The sequence below is a fragment of the Pocillopora damicornis genome, chromosome 7 (assembly GCF_964200805.1).
Source record: "Pocillopora damicornis chromosome 7, jaPocDami1.2, whole genome shotgun sequence".
Lineage (NCBI taxonomy): Eukaryota > Metazoa > Cnidaria > Anthozoa > Scleractinia > Pocilloporidae > Pocillopora > Pocillopora damicornis.
The window spans coordinates 2,595,001-2,609,502 of NC_142676.1; the positions used below are offsets into that span (position 1 = coordinate 2,595,001).

A 14,502-nucleotide genomic window follows, 5' to 3' on the forward strand; every position below is an offset into this window, starting at 1 on the left:
CCTCCCCTCCCCTACCCTTCCCCCCCCCCCCCCCGGACGATTCAAACCACACTGAGACATTACGATTCCGTGTTGGAATGCTCCACAAAATACGACACAGAGAATTCGCGAATGTGTTAGGTTTTGTACTTTTGTACCAGATTTATAGATGCAAATAGGAGCAAGCGCTGGGAGTGGACAGTATTCAACAAGGGCAAATGCAAAGATTTCGCTTTCTTGGCAGGTTTCCCCTATTTTTTGGTTGTCAATCGCCTTACATTACAGACCTGCGTGATTAAATATCCTTCCGGTTTTTCCTAAGTATGAGGTCGATTGACGTTCGTGGATAGATATTGCTAGAATATTTTAGTTTTTTCTGCTGTGTCATCGACACGTGGGTTAGATTATTTCTAAAATAAAATATTCTGCCTCGCACAGCTGTAAGCGTCCCGGCGGAAGCGACAACTTTTTCTTCCCTAACCATATCCCAACTTCGGATTTTGTACATGTACAAATATGGAGTTTGTTTGTTTTGTTCTTTTCGTTTGTCAAGATGCCGAGATGACCATGATTACCCACTCAAGAAGCGTGAGAAGCAAACAATATCCCCACGTGAGAGACTTAATTGCATTTTTAAATATTCTTTGGTCGCATTATTATCCCTCTTGATTCGATTGACAGCCCAAACAAAGGGAAGAAAATTCTGCCTCACCCTGTCTCGTCTTGTTGTTACCAGCCTTGTTGAGACATCAATACATAATCTTGCAAACAGGTGAGGAGAAGAGACAGTGTTATGAACTTTATAGTGTCATCTGGATGTAACGCCAATTTCTCTTCCCTGGTTTACAACGAATTAAATGTAATACATGCAAAATAATACAGAATGAAGACTTACTAATCAGTTATTGGGAATCAAATAGTTAAACCATTAATTACACAACCGCCAACACTAAAATCATTCACTCTCAGAGTTAAGTCTTAATGTTTGTTTTCTTTGATTTTTCAAGGATTCTTATGATACAACTCAACGGCTGAGAGATACAATTGACCCTTGTCTGAGATTAATTGTTATACCGATGACATAAAGTCCATTAAGCCAAACAGAAATGATGGAGATCAAAAATAAATCGATAAATAAATAAATGAATGAGCAAAAAAAGAGGGATCGGAAGCTAATGATTTCATCTAGCAGCAAACGTGTTTGAGCGCCAGACTTGCCCGATCTCTGAAAGGGAAATGAAACAATATTTGCAACGCTCGAGATTATGGGCAGTATAAATAGTTTATCACATGACAAGCCATTGATCTAATTTCCTTGAGCACTTAGAACTTATATGAATTAAATTGATCAGAGACTAAGAAAACTAACGAGGCAACTGGTTTCAAAAGGAGCAGTTGCGTTGCGCCAAATAAAACGTTTAGGTGGTTTTTGGTTACGGCGGCTGAAACCACCATAAACGAACTTTGAAAATCCGACGAGTCGATCGAATGTTAGCCCCTTGTCGGAGGATGTTGGTAAATATAAGCTAAACGACACTTCAGGTTAACTTTGTGGCAAGTCTTATCGCTGACTAATAGTTTATCGGTTGTATATTTATAGAACTATAACATCATCGCGTTATAATTAAAATTTTTTTATTTCTTTAAAATGGCAACATCAATAATACGAGCATTATGACTACACTGGTTGATTCTCGAACCTTCGTGAATAAGAACTCTTTTTATCCTACTGGTGAAAGATTTCAAACGCCAGCATTGATTTTAAATTGCACTTACTTTAATATACCTGATACAAATTTTTGGGATTCTAACAGTTTGGAACAAATTGACTGTCCGATTAAGCCTGTCTGATGACAAGTGTCTGTAATTGGACAAGTCAAAGCAGACAGTCTTGGCCTGAAACAGTCAATAAAGCCACAAAAAAAGGCCGGTCGAGAATCATTCATATTCAAGTATATTGTTGTTATCACAATAACTAAAAAAATTGCAATGGGAATAACAACATTTTTTTAACTGACACAATGAACTTATCGGAGCATGGAAAGAAAGATATAAAGTACAAGATAGTGTTGAGCGATGACATTCACGGATCGTTGGAACTCGAGGGTCCAGATGCTAATGCTCCAATGCTAAATCCTGTAGTGGATCTGCACTTCATCCACCTACGAGCTGTGTTCCTCCGTCTTCCGTCCAGAAGAAGTTTCCCTTTCTTTAGCCTGAGGTACTGACTCCCCAGAAACACATAGGATTTTCCGTTGAGCCACGTTACCGCAGTATCAATATGATCAGGAAATTTCCAAGCGCTTCGGATCTTTCTAGGATACGGATTTCTTGAAGGTCCTCGGACTGTGCGTCGGGTCCATTCGTTATACCGCCAATATTGTGTTCCTTTGAAGAAGTAGGTGATTTGGTTTTTTTCCCAAATGAAAACTGCGTTCATGTTTGCCAGACTCAAGGGAAGCCCATATCTTTTTATGAGACCGGAAGATTTCAAAATTCTTCGTGAGTCGTATTCCCAAAACCTGCAAAAACGCCAAAAATGTGGGCTCAAACTCATGAGAATGGTACGCGCAGGTCTTCTGGTTCTCGCGGTGTACTCCAAATGGACAGCGTTCGAGCCGTAATATTGTTCTATGTTCCTGGACAGGACACTTTGGTCTCATAAGGGCTATCTTCACCCAGGAGTTTAAATGGTAACAGCAATCTGCCGGGGAAAGCCGATGAAATATATGGGGGAGGGGGAGGGGGAATAGATTGTGATGGACCAGCGTCCCATGCAGAGGGAGGGGGGGGGGGTTGGCCAGGATTGCTTCAAATCATTTGCTATTACGGAAACTGGAATAAGCCGTGGCACTGAGAGTGGGTAGCCTCCAAGGAAACTTATACTTATCTATATCATTTTAAAGACTCTACTTGAGTACGACGATACTTTCCATCACGTAGAAGTTTAAGTTAGCTGAGTGCCTTGGGAAATGACACACAGTTCATACTGTGTAGTTGTGAAACTTTTATAAACGCTATAATTTCGAAAATTTGGCTCTCAATTTGATAACAAGAAATCTTTCCAACTATTTCAAAGTCTTGCAAAAAAACTACTTTACTTAGTTTACATGGCTGCTCTTTCACTTAAAAACGCAACAGACAGACGATACTGATCGCTGTTGTCATATCAACATATTCGATCGCGCTCTTAGAAACCATACTCAAGCCTATTGAGGAAAACCAAACATTTTTTCTTAAAATAAATAAAAACCGCCATCTTACTCTGTTCCTTTAAAGAACACGATGTTTCTCCGTTTGTTGCGGTACACGGCATCCACGGGGGTCTTCACCTCCTTCCAGAAAGATTTGATAGTGAATGGACCACTCCTGCGCAGTCTTCTGTCCACGATCCAAAACCAATTTCCCACAAAAAAGTACGTCATCCGCCGCCTGGGATCTAAAGAGACTGCGTCATAACGGACGGAACTATCGCAAAGATCTGGTGGAGTGGGGCGAGAAGTAACGGTACGAGGGCGGAGAGTTACCCGCGGACGCTGGGTAGTTGTGGCTTTTGTTGTGGCTTTATTTGTGGTCCTTAAGGTTGGTGCTGTTGTTGGCTCTAAAATGTTTTTGAAAATAAAAAAAAAATGAAAATAAAAAAAAAATGTCTTCTTGCTGTTCAATTTCCTAAAATCGTAGTCAACTATTCAACGTAGCGTGCAGTAAATATTCTTTGGTTTTCAATGCGCTTTACCACATTTGGCAGTAAAGTCGCAATCTGACTGGCCAATTTGCCGATGTCGATAACAGTCTAAACAACGCTGCTCGCGTCAACGTGTCACACGATGGACATGCATTGAAAGGATCGTTTTATTTGATGTCGATGTTGTGGCAAAAAACAAAACTTTGACTCTTGTGATGACGGATTTCGTTGTCGATAAGAGTACAGACCACGCTAAACTACTGTCGATTTGGTAATTTGCCTTGTTCTTATAAGCCATTGCGATCAATTATTAGCCGTTGCGATCAATTTGGCTTTTCTTTACCGACATCCAATCGCAATTGTAAGTCGCATAAGCTTTGATCCCTGAAAACGCACATTTTTGCATGCATGCTTCCTTACTTGGATACAAAGCTTGAATTCCTTGAATGTCATCATCGGTCAGTTTAACATCCGCGACATACCCCTTGTACCAGGGGTACATGATTGAGTCTCGCACATTGGAATGTTCCAGACCCAAACTGTGTCCAAACTCGTGAATCGCTACCCAGTCCAAGTTAATGCCGTCGTCTGGTGTCTCTGTGGTGAACTTCTCATCATCGTCAAAATGAGCGTCACCGGATAATCCTGCAACCAATGAGAGTTTGCTTTGATTTTTTTACTGAGCAAAAGGAAAAGACTTAAATTGAAGTGATGCATGTGTGATGAGAATTAAGAAAACTGAAGTCAAATCATAGTTTTAATAGTAAAATGCACTGTTCGCTAACGAACAGTGCATTTTAAAAAATTGAATCAATAATCCTTTTTCTATCGATTTCACTTCACCACTTTTAGAATTTTATTTCACTCTTGGTAGAAGTGGTGGCCGAGCACCTTGCTTACACAGCCATGGCTGGGGCGTGAAATTGAAATCTTAAGTAAGACACTTAGCCACTTTCACAGTCATCTCCGAGAGCCAGTGGTATGAAATGGATACTAGTAAAGAGGATGAATCAACATACCAGCGAGTGGAGATGTTCATGGTCATGAAGTAATGAGGTCCATGGCCATGTCACTTAACCACTCGTTATCCTTTTTGAGGCAAGGACCCACCTTGGTTATCATGGGGATAGAAGGCATGAGCTAATGTCCCACCCGGTCCATCAAATGGATAGCCGTCCTTGTGATCTCTAGTAACAAAGCTGATAGGGATGTCTGCATAACCATGATACACCTGTCGTATACGCAAATCTGAAGCTGCTTCCCATTTTCTCAGGGCCTCTCGAAAGATCTGCTGCTGTTTATTCCGAGATGGGATATCACTGGTGTAGTTCACGATCTTATAAGTTAGATCCTGGGGAAAAAAATAAATTTGTTAATACTTTTTATTAGTGTAACACTATAAACTGCTTGATTGCGTAACTGCTATGTAGGTGGCACACAACGGTCAAACGTCTACGCATATGCGAATGTTGTGATGTCTAGGTGGCGTGTAACCAAGAAGTCTCAATAACCACACTAGCCAGTAGGTTACAGTGTTTTAGAAGCGTATAACTTTTTCGGTAAAGCTTGAAAAAACAAGTTGGTAAATCAATATCAAATTTTGGGCGGAAATTGGCGCGCGGGCGGCCAAGATTGGCCCCCTCGCGCATGCCAGACGTTTGATCGCTATGTTTAATATGACTTTCGACCAACATTTAAGGGTTAAAGGTGTGTTTTTTTTTTCGCAAAGAGAAAGAGTTAATTATTGTGTTTCTACTCTTCCCAAATTCCCGTTTTGTTATTTTTGCCATATCCCTCCTTTTTACATCACTTTGTTCCGCATGCTCTATCACTCATATTTTTGTAGAAACATCTTTTGACGGACACATTACCTAAATGCTTCTCTTGCATGCTCTGAGACCAGAATCATGTCTTTAATTTTTACAGAGCGGCCTGAAATAAGATCAGGATTTTAAACGCGGGTGGTACACCCTTAACAAGAGATCTACCCTGCCGGGTTCGCTGACCCAATCATGTTTCCGAATGCACTTTTGATCGAGGCCGACTTTCTGTGAGTAATGTTACGTGCTCAGCTTTTGTTTTTTCTTGAATTGTTATATTCCTTTACAAGTGAAAAAGACCTACCCTCTTCTTCCAATAAGTTCCCTGTTTCTTGAATTCTCCGATCCCTCTCGAGGAAGGAGGAGGTGGATCTTTCATACCGCATCTTGATGTGCTGATTAACTCGAGGGTTTTCCTGTCAATAATTCCCGTTACAGGAATACCACCAAACCATTGAAGTGTCCTAATCGCCTTTCTGAACACAGGAGAATTTTGATCACCAGCGCCAGCTGTTTCCGTTGGGTTTGAGATGTCGACGTACCCAAATTGAACTAGAAATTGTGATGTCTGAAAATGAAAACATTTCAAAATCCAATTTAACTGTTATCTGTTGGTTGTTATCTCTCGCTAGACATTCATATTCATCTGGTGGGAAAAGACTCACTACGCAAGTGACGCACGAGGCACGCGAGATTACGATATCAATCACACCCACGTCGCACGCCTGTGGTTGCGTTGCGCGTGCGCTGACTTCGGGAAGATGATCATTCGTAGTGGAAATTCGGGAAAATGCCAAGTGGAAGACTAACTAGGAATATTCGGAGCCATGATACTTTTCTGGAAATTAGGATCGTGACCAACAGCCGTGGAGAGTTACTGCCTGTCGATCCTGTCAATTCAAAAACGATACTACAGACATGAAGATAAGTGGCTGAAAGGGAAGAAAATCCTCCCAGCTGTGTATTGTTATGGTCTGATCTGTCGATCTGAAGCCATTTTCGTTCAAATTAGGATCGGCGTTAGTTAAAAAAGTTTCCATGGTATGCTGCGCATGTATGTATTTAGGTGTCTTAAAAAATTCCATCCATAGTTTTTGAAGTGAAACTACAAGGCAGCCCAAGCTCTAGCTGTAAGATGATCACCTTGCGTAGTAAGAGTCATAGTGGAAATATAAGAGTTTGTATGGGAAAATTTACGAACGCTCCTAGGAAGTAAAAAAAACAGTCAAACTCTCTATAAAAGTACCTCACCTCACTTCCACAGTGCATCACTTGTTGTCTGACCGCTTACTATGTTGAAAAGAAGCCATTTTAGCGATTTATTAGTTTCTCGATTTCCTAATCCTAGTAAACCTAGAAATGGATAACTCGCTCAAATGGCCTCGTTGCAACAAAGTAAACGGTCAGACAACAAGCGATGCACTTTAGAAGTAAGGTGAGGTATTTTTATTGAGAATTCGACTGTATTTTCAAGTTTTATTCCCAAGAGCGGTCGTATATTCCCATACAAACTATTATATTTCGCCATGATTCTTATTACGCAGGATCATCATCTCATCATCAATCAACTCCTTTTCGCCACATAGTTGATGATTGAAACATCAACAAACGAGTGTTCATATTTCTTAGCGGTTGCGAAATCAGCTATTCGTTATAATACTCTTCTGAGATCTGACTACGTCATTCTCCTAATTGAAGCGATGTGATAAAGAAATTATTTAAAATTAAGCCAGAATCATCAGAAAAAGTATCTTTCCGAGGAAAAATGGGAAAAACGACTAATTCCTTTCTAATATTCATCAGTGCGTTCATGTTTGCCGGGTTCATGTGAGTTCCACAGTGACCTCAAGAGTGACGCAGACTCACCGACAGATTTGGTAATGACAACAAAAACATTCGGTTATCAAATCATCAGAAAATTACAATCTTGCCGCAGCGACGCAAGCGTAATGACAGATGTGATGTAATTGATGCCACAGATGCAAATATGAACGTCAACACACTGACGGCAATTGCTAATTAATTCATTGTCAGCTGGCATCTTCCTCGATCTAAAATGACAATATAAGCTTTTGCTGGAACTGAGTACTCGTCTCCTTTTAGTATGGAGTTTTATTTTTTCGCTTCCAATAAATTGACGGAAAGCCTGATCTCTGGTAAATTTTAACTGTTTAAGCCAAGCATCTCAACAGTTTATCTATTACAGGATGATAAGTTCAAAATCAAGGGACATTCATGAATGTGGATTCAACTCATATCGAAAAATGGCAGAACAAGCCCTCTAACAAACCGGATTATCGAGGTGCATCTATTATAGGAACGAACATTTCAAATTTACATGCCAATTTATTATACAAAATCAAGTCCAAATTTGGAGACCAGAGCGTGCACATACTTGCCCGCAAAGCACCTTCCTTTCTCCTCCCTTCCCCCCCCCCGACCTTTTCCCCGTCTCGAAATCTCATGTCGCTCCACTCGTAAGCTAATGTTCTCAGTTTCTTCTTTACATAAATCTCAATTAAACACAACAATCAAGACAAGAAATAGGCATCGAGTTTGTTCCAAGGATACCCTTCAGTTCGTTGTGCGGACAAAAGACGAATGAGGCCTCTTCTTTCTTACCTTCTTCAAGTCCTTCCTGTTCACTACAGGAACACTGTATACAATACTCACAAAGTAAGCTATTAACATCAACAACTGCCTTGAACGTTGACTTTGCATGTTGGCACCAGCTTCAGAAGATATGTTGAAGTTTACAGAGGAGATGAGTCTGTTGAAATGGTTCGAAACAGCAAACTATACTATTCTGTGAAATATAATCTGTGTCTGGTCGTTTAAAAAGCATAAGCCAGTGGTGACGTAAATGAAATTGGCAGCCCGTTGAGTATGGATTGATTTCTGGGGATGACCCTGTCATCACTTGACGAAAACATTGCTTTGATTGAAAATATGATGAAAAATGAAACTGCTCAGCAAGCACAGGCGGCCCAAGCTCACGTCTCGAGAAAAAGCCAACGATTAATTCATGAACGCGTCACGCGTTGTGTGACTCGGTGTTAAGTTATGAGAGGAACCGTTGAAAATTTGAACACGTTTTAAGGAATAGTATGGGGAACGGAATATGATCGACTTACAACGATAATTATTTCGAAATATGAATATTTTACACGTAAAATCAATAACACCTACCAACATCATGTGTGTCCGTTGTAGTTTCTGGCGATTTCTTCCATTTTAAGCTTACTTTACCATCACTGTTATTCCTGCCAATAGAAGAGGTCGCGGCTGCACACTCCGATTTCGACCGTTGTCCACGCGGAGGTGGTTTGCGCACTGAAAATCCTCCCGATCGGCATTTTCTCAGCCATATTTTACGATCCAAGATCATTGCACCCTGGGACATATCTCAATACCAAAACTCCCCGCGCATTTCGCTGGAAACGAGCGTTTTCTTCCTGAATTTCCAATTTCGCTTCTTTCTGGCTGTGCTTTGAACAAGCAAACTGGACACGGCCGCGGGAAAAACTTGGGTACGAGGTCAATTTTCTCTCTACCGTCAGTAGTAGGGGCGATCAATGTGCCATACTTACCCCATCCCCACAGAGACACCAGGCGATATGGCTGAGAAAAATGCTGAGAAAAAAATGCCGATTGGGAGGATTTTCGGCGCGCAAACCACCTTCGCGTGGACAATGGTCGAAATCGTAGTGCGCGGCCTTGACTCCGTTCGCGCAAAGTGATTGGCGGAGAGGCCGTGAGCTCGAGGGGCTTAAGAACGAGGACTCTGAATGACAAGTTTGAAAAACATTAATGGTGCATTTTCAAGTGAGGAGTATGAGATGATCGAGCACCCTTTCGGTCAAAAAGCGGCAGGTTAAGGATTTCGAATTCAGGGCAGAGCCTCTCCGAGCCTTGAGGGAGAATGATGCCAAGTTCTTTTGATTTCGCCTCCACTTAACGTCCAACTTCTATCTCATGAGTTCGTTTTGTTTTTGAGGTCGAGATACAAAAGCAAATGGCCACTTACGTGATCTGTTCTTGCATTTTTTACACTCAAACAACGCAAGTCAAAAGTAAAATTTGAAATATTCAATGTCAGGTGCCCATCACTTAAGTAATGGGCTCCTGTCAATACCAATAATTTTATTTGAAATACGTTCCTATTGGAATGTTTTACACAGTTAAGACAAATGATACAAAAATAAATAAAAATTCCTTTGATCTGATTTTTTTCGCTGAATAAAGTATTGCCAATTGTTTTGGTTAAAAATTTTGTCAAATAATACGATTTAGCGTAAGTTCTGGTTTCTATTCATAGAAGGACAGTTTATCCTATGTCATTGTTCATTACAAAGAAAACCTTGATATATACAAATTGAACCAATTTAATATTAGAAGGAATTCTCTAAATAACAGTTTACTGAAGTTATAGTACAGCAGAGTTTTTTTCTTCCTGATTCAGTGTTCTTTAGTGCTGTCGTTTGCAAGGGAGTGCTCAATTCAAATCAAGGCTGTTCGTTGGCAGAACCAACGCTGAAGCCTTCGACATTTGTATTACATTTCATCCACTGTTCAGCAATGCGTTTCGGGTATCCAACATCAATTTTCGTTGTATCTTTCTTCAGCCTCCAATATAGGTCTCCTTTAAAGATGTAACTCTTATCATTTAGCCAAGAAACTGCAGCACTGATGTCGCTGGGGAAATTTTCATCCCAGGCTTGTTTGATATTTCGTGGATATCCTGAGTCGAACTTCTTTGCACCTATACTGTATCTCCAGTATTTTGAGCCCTTGAATACGTATGTTCTCCTATTTCTTTGCCAAACGAACATTGCGTCCATGTTTTCGGCTTCTTTGGAATTAAAATATTTGTTAAGATCACCAGACGATTGCAGCTGTCTATTCTTGTTGTATTCCCAAAATCTACAAGAGAACAAACAAAACATTACTTATAAAAAAATACAATGGAAAATTCACGCCATATCATCACGGTTGAAGTTGAAATACAGCACCAAGGTAATACTGAGCGCTCGCCCGCCAAAATTACGCCTGCTATGCAGCCTATGACCAAATTAATTTTCTGCACAGATTAATTGACGGAGTTTTCTTGACCTCTTCAATCTCATTTTCGGAACACTAGGCTTCAAAACCGATGCCAGTAATTTTCTTTATTGCTACTGGTCTTCCCGTTTAAGCTAATGATATCCATAATGAAGTTTCGTGTTCTGATAATTCCTTTGGTAAAAATGTTAACAGAGGAGAATATTTTCCATATCAAACATGATATCCTAAACATACCAACCATTAAATAAAACTCACTTGTTTCCTTTAAAGAAAACGAGGGTTTTCTTTGATTTATCCTGATAAACGGCGTCTACTGGGGTCTCTACTTTAGACCAGACGTCTCTAACTTTCTGGGCTTTAGTTGGCTTAACCAAACGTGTTCCGGTATGCGTCCAGAAGTAGTTTCCATTAAAAAAATGCGTCAATCTATCGCCCCTGTGGTTTTCTTCGACCGCAACAGCATCATACTTGGTTACCGAGCACACATCGGGCTCGGATGTGTCGGGATCAGTTGGGGTTGGTGATGGCGTTGGTGATGGCGTTGGTTTGGTCGATGGTGTATTCGGATCACTTGATGTAGGAGATTGAGTTTTTTTGCTTGTGGGCTTGACAGTGGTTGAAGGCGTGGATGGTTCTATTGAGACAGAAGTAAATGTGCGGTCAGTTTATTTGAGACTGCTTCAAAGCGTATTTAACTTTTCATCCCGACGATGGGGTTTCATAGTTTTCAATTGATAGCAAACATGTCTTGAACGCGAGGACACGGAGAGCGTAAACATAGGGATTGAGCCATTCGCATGCGAAAATCCTCGCACACTTGTAAAGCGAGGCTCAAATAAGCAACCATTGGTTGGGAGTCTTCCCCTTTTTTGAGCTTCTTCTTTTCACAATACCCTTATTAGAAATTTTATTTTACGATTAAATCTTTCCTTCAATTTACCACTTCTTTATCTTCTTCTTCTTCATGCGGAATAACTCCTCTGAATGCGATCAAAACCGATTCGCTTCCCGAATTCATCCGTTCAAAAATGAAAACTGTAGGAGGTAATAAAAATATAAAACTACTTACTTCCGTAAATCTGCTGTATTCCCAGGATGTCATCCTCAGTAAGCTCGATGTTTGGGAAATACCCCTTGTACCACGGGTACATAACGGCTTCACGCACATTGGAATGCTCCAGACCCAAACTATGTCCAAACTCGTGAAGCGCCACCCAGTCCAGGTTAATGCCGCTTGGTTCTCCTGTGGTGTACCTCTCATCGTCATCAAAATGAGCATCACCGGACAAACCTAGAAAGAGTAATCATCTAAGTTAAATCAAATGATAAAATCGCCATTACAAAACAAGATTATCTTAATACAAGAATTGCAATAATAACAACAATGACAATAAAAGTGGTCATGATGATGAATTTGATGATGAAAGAAATTGGAACTGTAAAAATGATAACCCTAAGAAAGCTTCATAAATAAAGATTGGTTTAATCTATATGTAGCTGTCAAATATATTTTAAAAAGAGACAAAACAAAACAAAACAAGAATGATTTTGCGCTCAATTGTGAATAATTTGTTTTGTTTTTGTTCCGTTTGAGACTTTTATTGTTCATCATTACCAGTAACTGTTATCTTTGTTTTTCTTTCCATAGAAACCAACCTTTATTGTTATGTGGATAATAAGCATGAGCGAGCGTTCCTCCTTGACCATCGAATGGATAAGGGTCGCCATGATAACGTCTAACAAAGCTAATCAAGATGTCAACGTCTTTGTCCTCAACTGCAGGGTCTGCCTCAGTGATGGTCAACGAGCTCACGGCAGCCCATTTTTGGATCATTGTCCGAATAATATTTCTTTGGGTGTCTAGAGGAAGATCATGTGTACGCCACCTGGTAAAGCGGTACGTCAAATGCTGTAATAGAATTAGAAAATGCGAGGTCACTCTTGATTTATCAATGCTTTACTTTGATCCACAACGGTCAATCAGATCAGAGGAAAATAACGCAAGGTGCCAATGAGCGCACTGCACCAGGTAAAAATAAGTGAACTTGCAAAACCGCGAAAAAACGTGGGTGCCCAATTCGTGATCGGTTTTGGTTTTGCATCTGATTGGTTAGGTTTGTAGTTTGGGTTCACTTCTTTCGATCCTCGATCTGAATTGCTCTTGCTACAATAACAGAAAAAAAAACTGATCACTAAGGAGAATTGACTTCCATTGTCCCGAATATTGGCAAATGACCAACAGACTCTTTCTTTTATTTCACACTTCCTCGACTGAAGTAAACCTCTTGAAAAAGCCATCATTGCTTCTCTCAGGTGAGTAAAGTGTTACTTTAGCTATTTCTGATTTTGCAATCTCGCCAAAAAAAAAAACAATCTTGTAGTCTTCGATCCATGAGGTAAAAGGAAAGGATCCCTAACCATTCTGACCAAAATAAACAATATACCTTCTTGTTCCATCTGGTGCCTTGAATATAGTACCTTCCAATTTCTTTCCGACCATCTTCAGTTTTGTTTAGCTTTTCAATGGGGTCCTTAGTGCCACATCTGGATGTATTCATCAGTGTTATCGTCTCTGCGTTGAGTTTTCCGGTGACGGGAAGGTCGCCCATCCTTTGAACATTTCTTATTGCTTCAGAGAGGATATCATGATACGCTGAAGAGTCGTTAGGTCTCTTCTTTGGATTTAGGTAATCATAGTCTTTCAGAAAACGAACAGCCTGCAAGAGAAAATTGAGTTGGATAAACCTTTAAACTGCAGTTTACCTGTTTGGATCAATAGATCATGCACGATCTACTCCATGACGGCTGCAAAACGTTTATTGGTTAACGGCTTTAACTCCCAAGAGTGACCAAGCCAGAATTTCTTCCTACAATATTATTACAGTATCAACCAGACAAGTGATGAGAATGAAGAAAAATGTCAATTTGGGGATAATTAGTTGATCTAATACTAAATTCTCTGACCTAACATTATAAGAATTGTATGGTTGACAGTAAGGAGAATGACAAATTTGATCTGGAAGTTTAAGGGTTAAGGAGATAACATCATGTCACATCTTTCATATGGAAGGAGAAAGCTCACTGGAAAATTTCTTTCATTTCAATTCCAGAGAATCGTTGCCTGAATCTTAAAACATTTCAGGCTTATAAATAAGATCAACTGTCTTTTGCTTTAAAGCATATGGTGTCAAGAAAGAGATAATAGCTTGTAATTATCATGACTATAGTCTCTTATTTCGGGTTACTGACACAACTGTCATGTCGTTTGACCGAACCGTTTGGGGAACGTATGCAGAACAACCATAGAGTTAATGCGTATTCTAACGTCTCTACAAGAGATCTTTAGATAGCTCACTAACTGAATACAAGGCCGTGGCAACGAGGCTAAACCATCCCGGTTCGAGGTCAGAAGCACGTTGTCGGTAGTAGTACAAAAATCCCGAAATATCGCTCAGTGAAACTCAATATCACTCACCAATTTTTTCTCCTCCGGAGTCCCGTCAAGTACGTTTCCACCCGAAGTAGGTATGGGTGCGCAGTAGGCGCAGTTAAAAAGCGAAGCAAAAGCTGCCACGGCAGCAATTGTAACCAAGAGACTCTTCATTACAAAGTTAGATATCGTATACCTCGAGATGTTTGCTGCAACGTGAAATTCAGTCAAAGAGCAGTCAATATGGTTCATCCACTGTGAGAAGCCGTTTAAATAACGAAGGTCCTCGACCATCCTACGCAGTTTAACACAGTTGACGTGTGACGATGCTTGACGCATTTTCCGCTGGGGCGTGGAATGAGTCAGGGATCAACGCCTCAGAGGACTGTTGAAAGACTTGCGAGACTAATGACGTAGAGTACAAATCGAGTAAAGGAAATTGAGCTTAAACGAGACTGGTTCGCCGAACATGCGTTACTTTTTACGCCATTAGGTGAGCAAAGACAAGCGTGTGGCAAATGATA

The 14,502-nt window shown here is 40.4% G+C and overlaps 2 protein-coding genes across 2 annotated transcripts; both read right to left on the reverse strand.

Annotated features, from left to right (window-relative positions):
• Nucleotides 1–1,597: 1,597 nt before the first annotated feature.
• On the reverse strand, nucleotides 1,598–8,312 carry LOC113679793 (collagenase 3). Its single transcript, XM_089213401.1, has 6 exons — nucleotides 8,107–8,312; nucleotides 5,789–6,052; nucleotides 4,775–5,015; nucleotides 4,085–4,309; nucleotides 3,244–3,580; nucleotides 1,598–2,501 (listed from the first exon to the last, which is right to left on the reverse strand). Exons 1-6 carry the CDS (start codon nucleotides 8,203–8,205, stop codon nucleotides 2,063–2,065), a joined length of 1,605 nt encoding a protein of 534 aa, XP_089069527.1. The 5' UTR covers nucleotides 8,206–8,312; the 3' UTR covers nucleotides 1,598–2,062.
• Nucleotides 8,313–9,558: 1,246 nt separating this feature from the next.
• On the reverse strand, nucleotides 9,559–14,287 carry LOC113679791 (matrix metalloproteinase-25). Its single transcript, XM_027196758.2, has 6 exons — nucleotides 14,024–14,287; nucleotides 12,993–13,265; nucleotides 12,205–12,457; nucleotides 11,618–11,839; nucleotides 10,804–11,182; nucleotides 9,559–10,407 (listed from the first exon to the last, which is right to left on the reverse strand). The coding sequence occupies exons 1-6, from the start codon at nucleotides 14,270–14,272 to the stop codon at nucleotides 9,990–9,992; spliced, it is 1,794 nt and encodes a 597-aa protein (XP_027052559.2). The 5' UTR covers nucleotides 14,273–14,287; the 3' UTR covers nucleotides 9,559–9,989.
• Nucleotides 14,288–14,502: the final 215 nt, after the last annotated feature.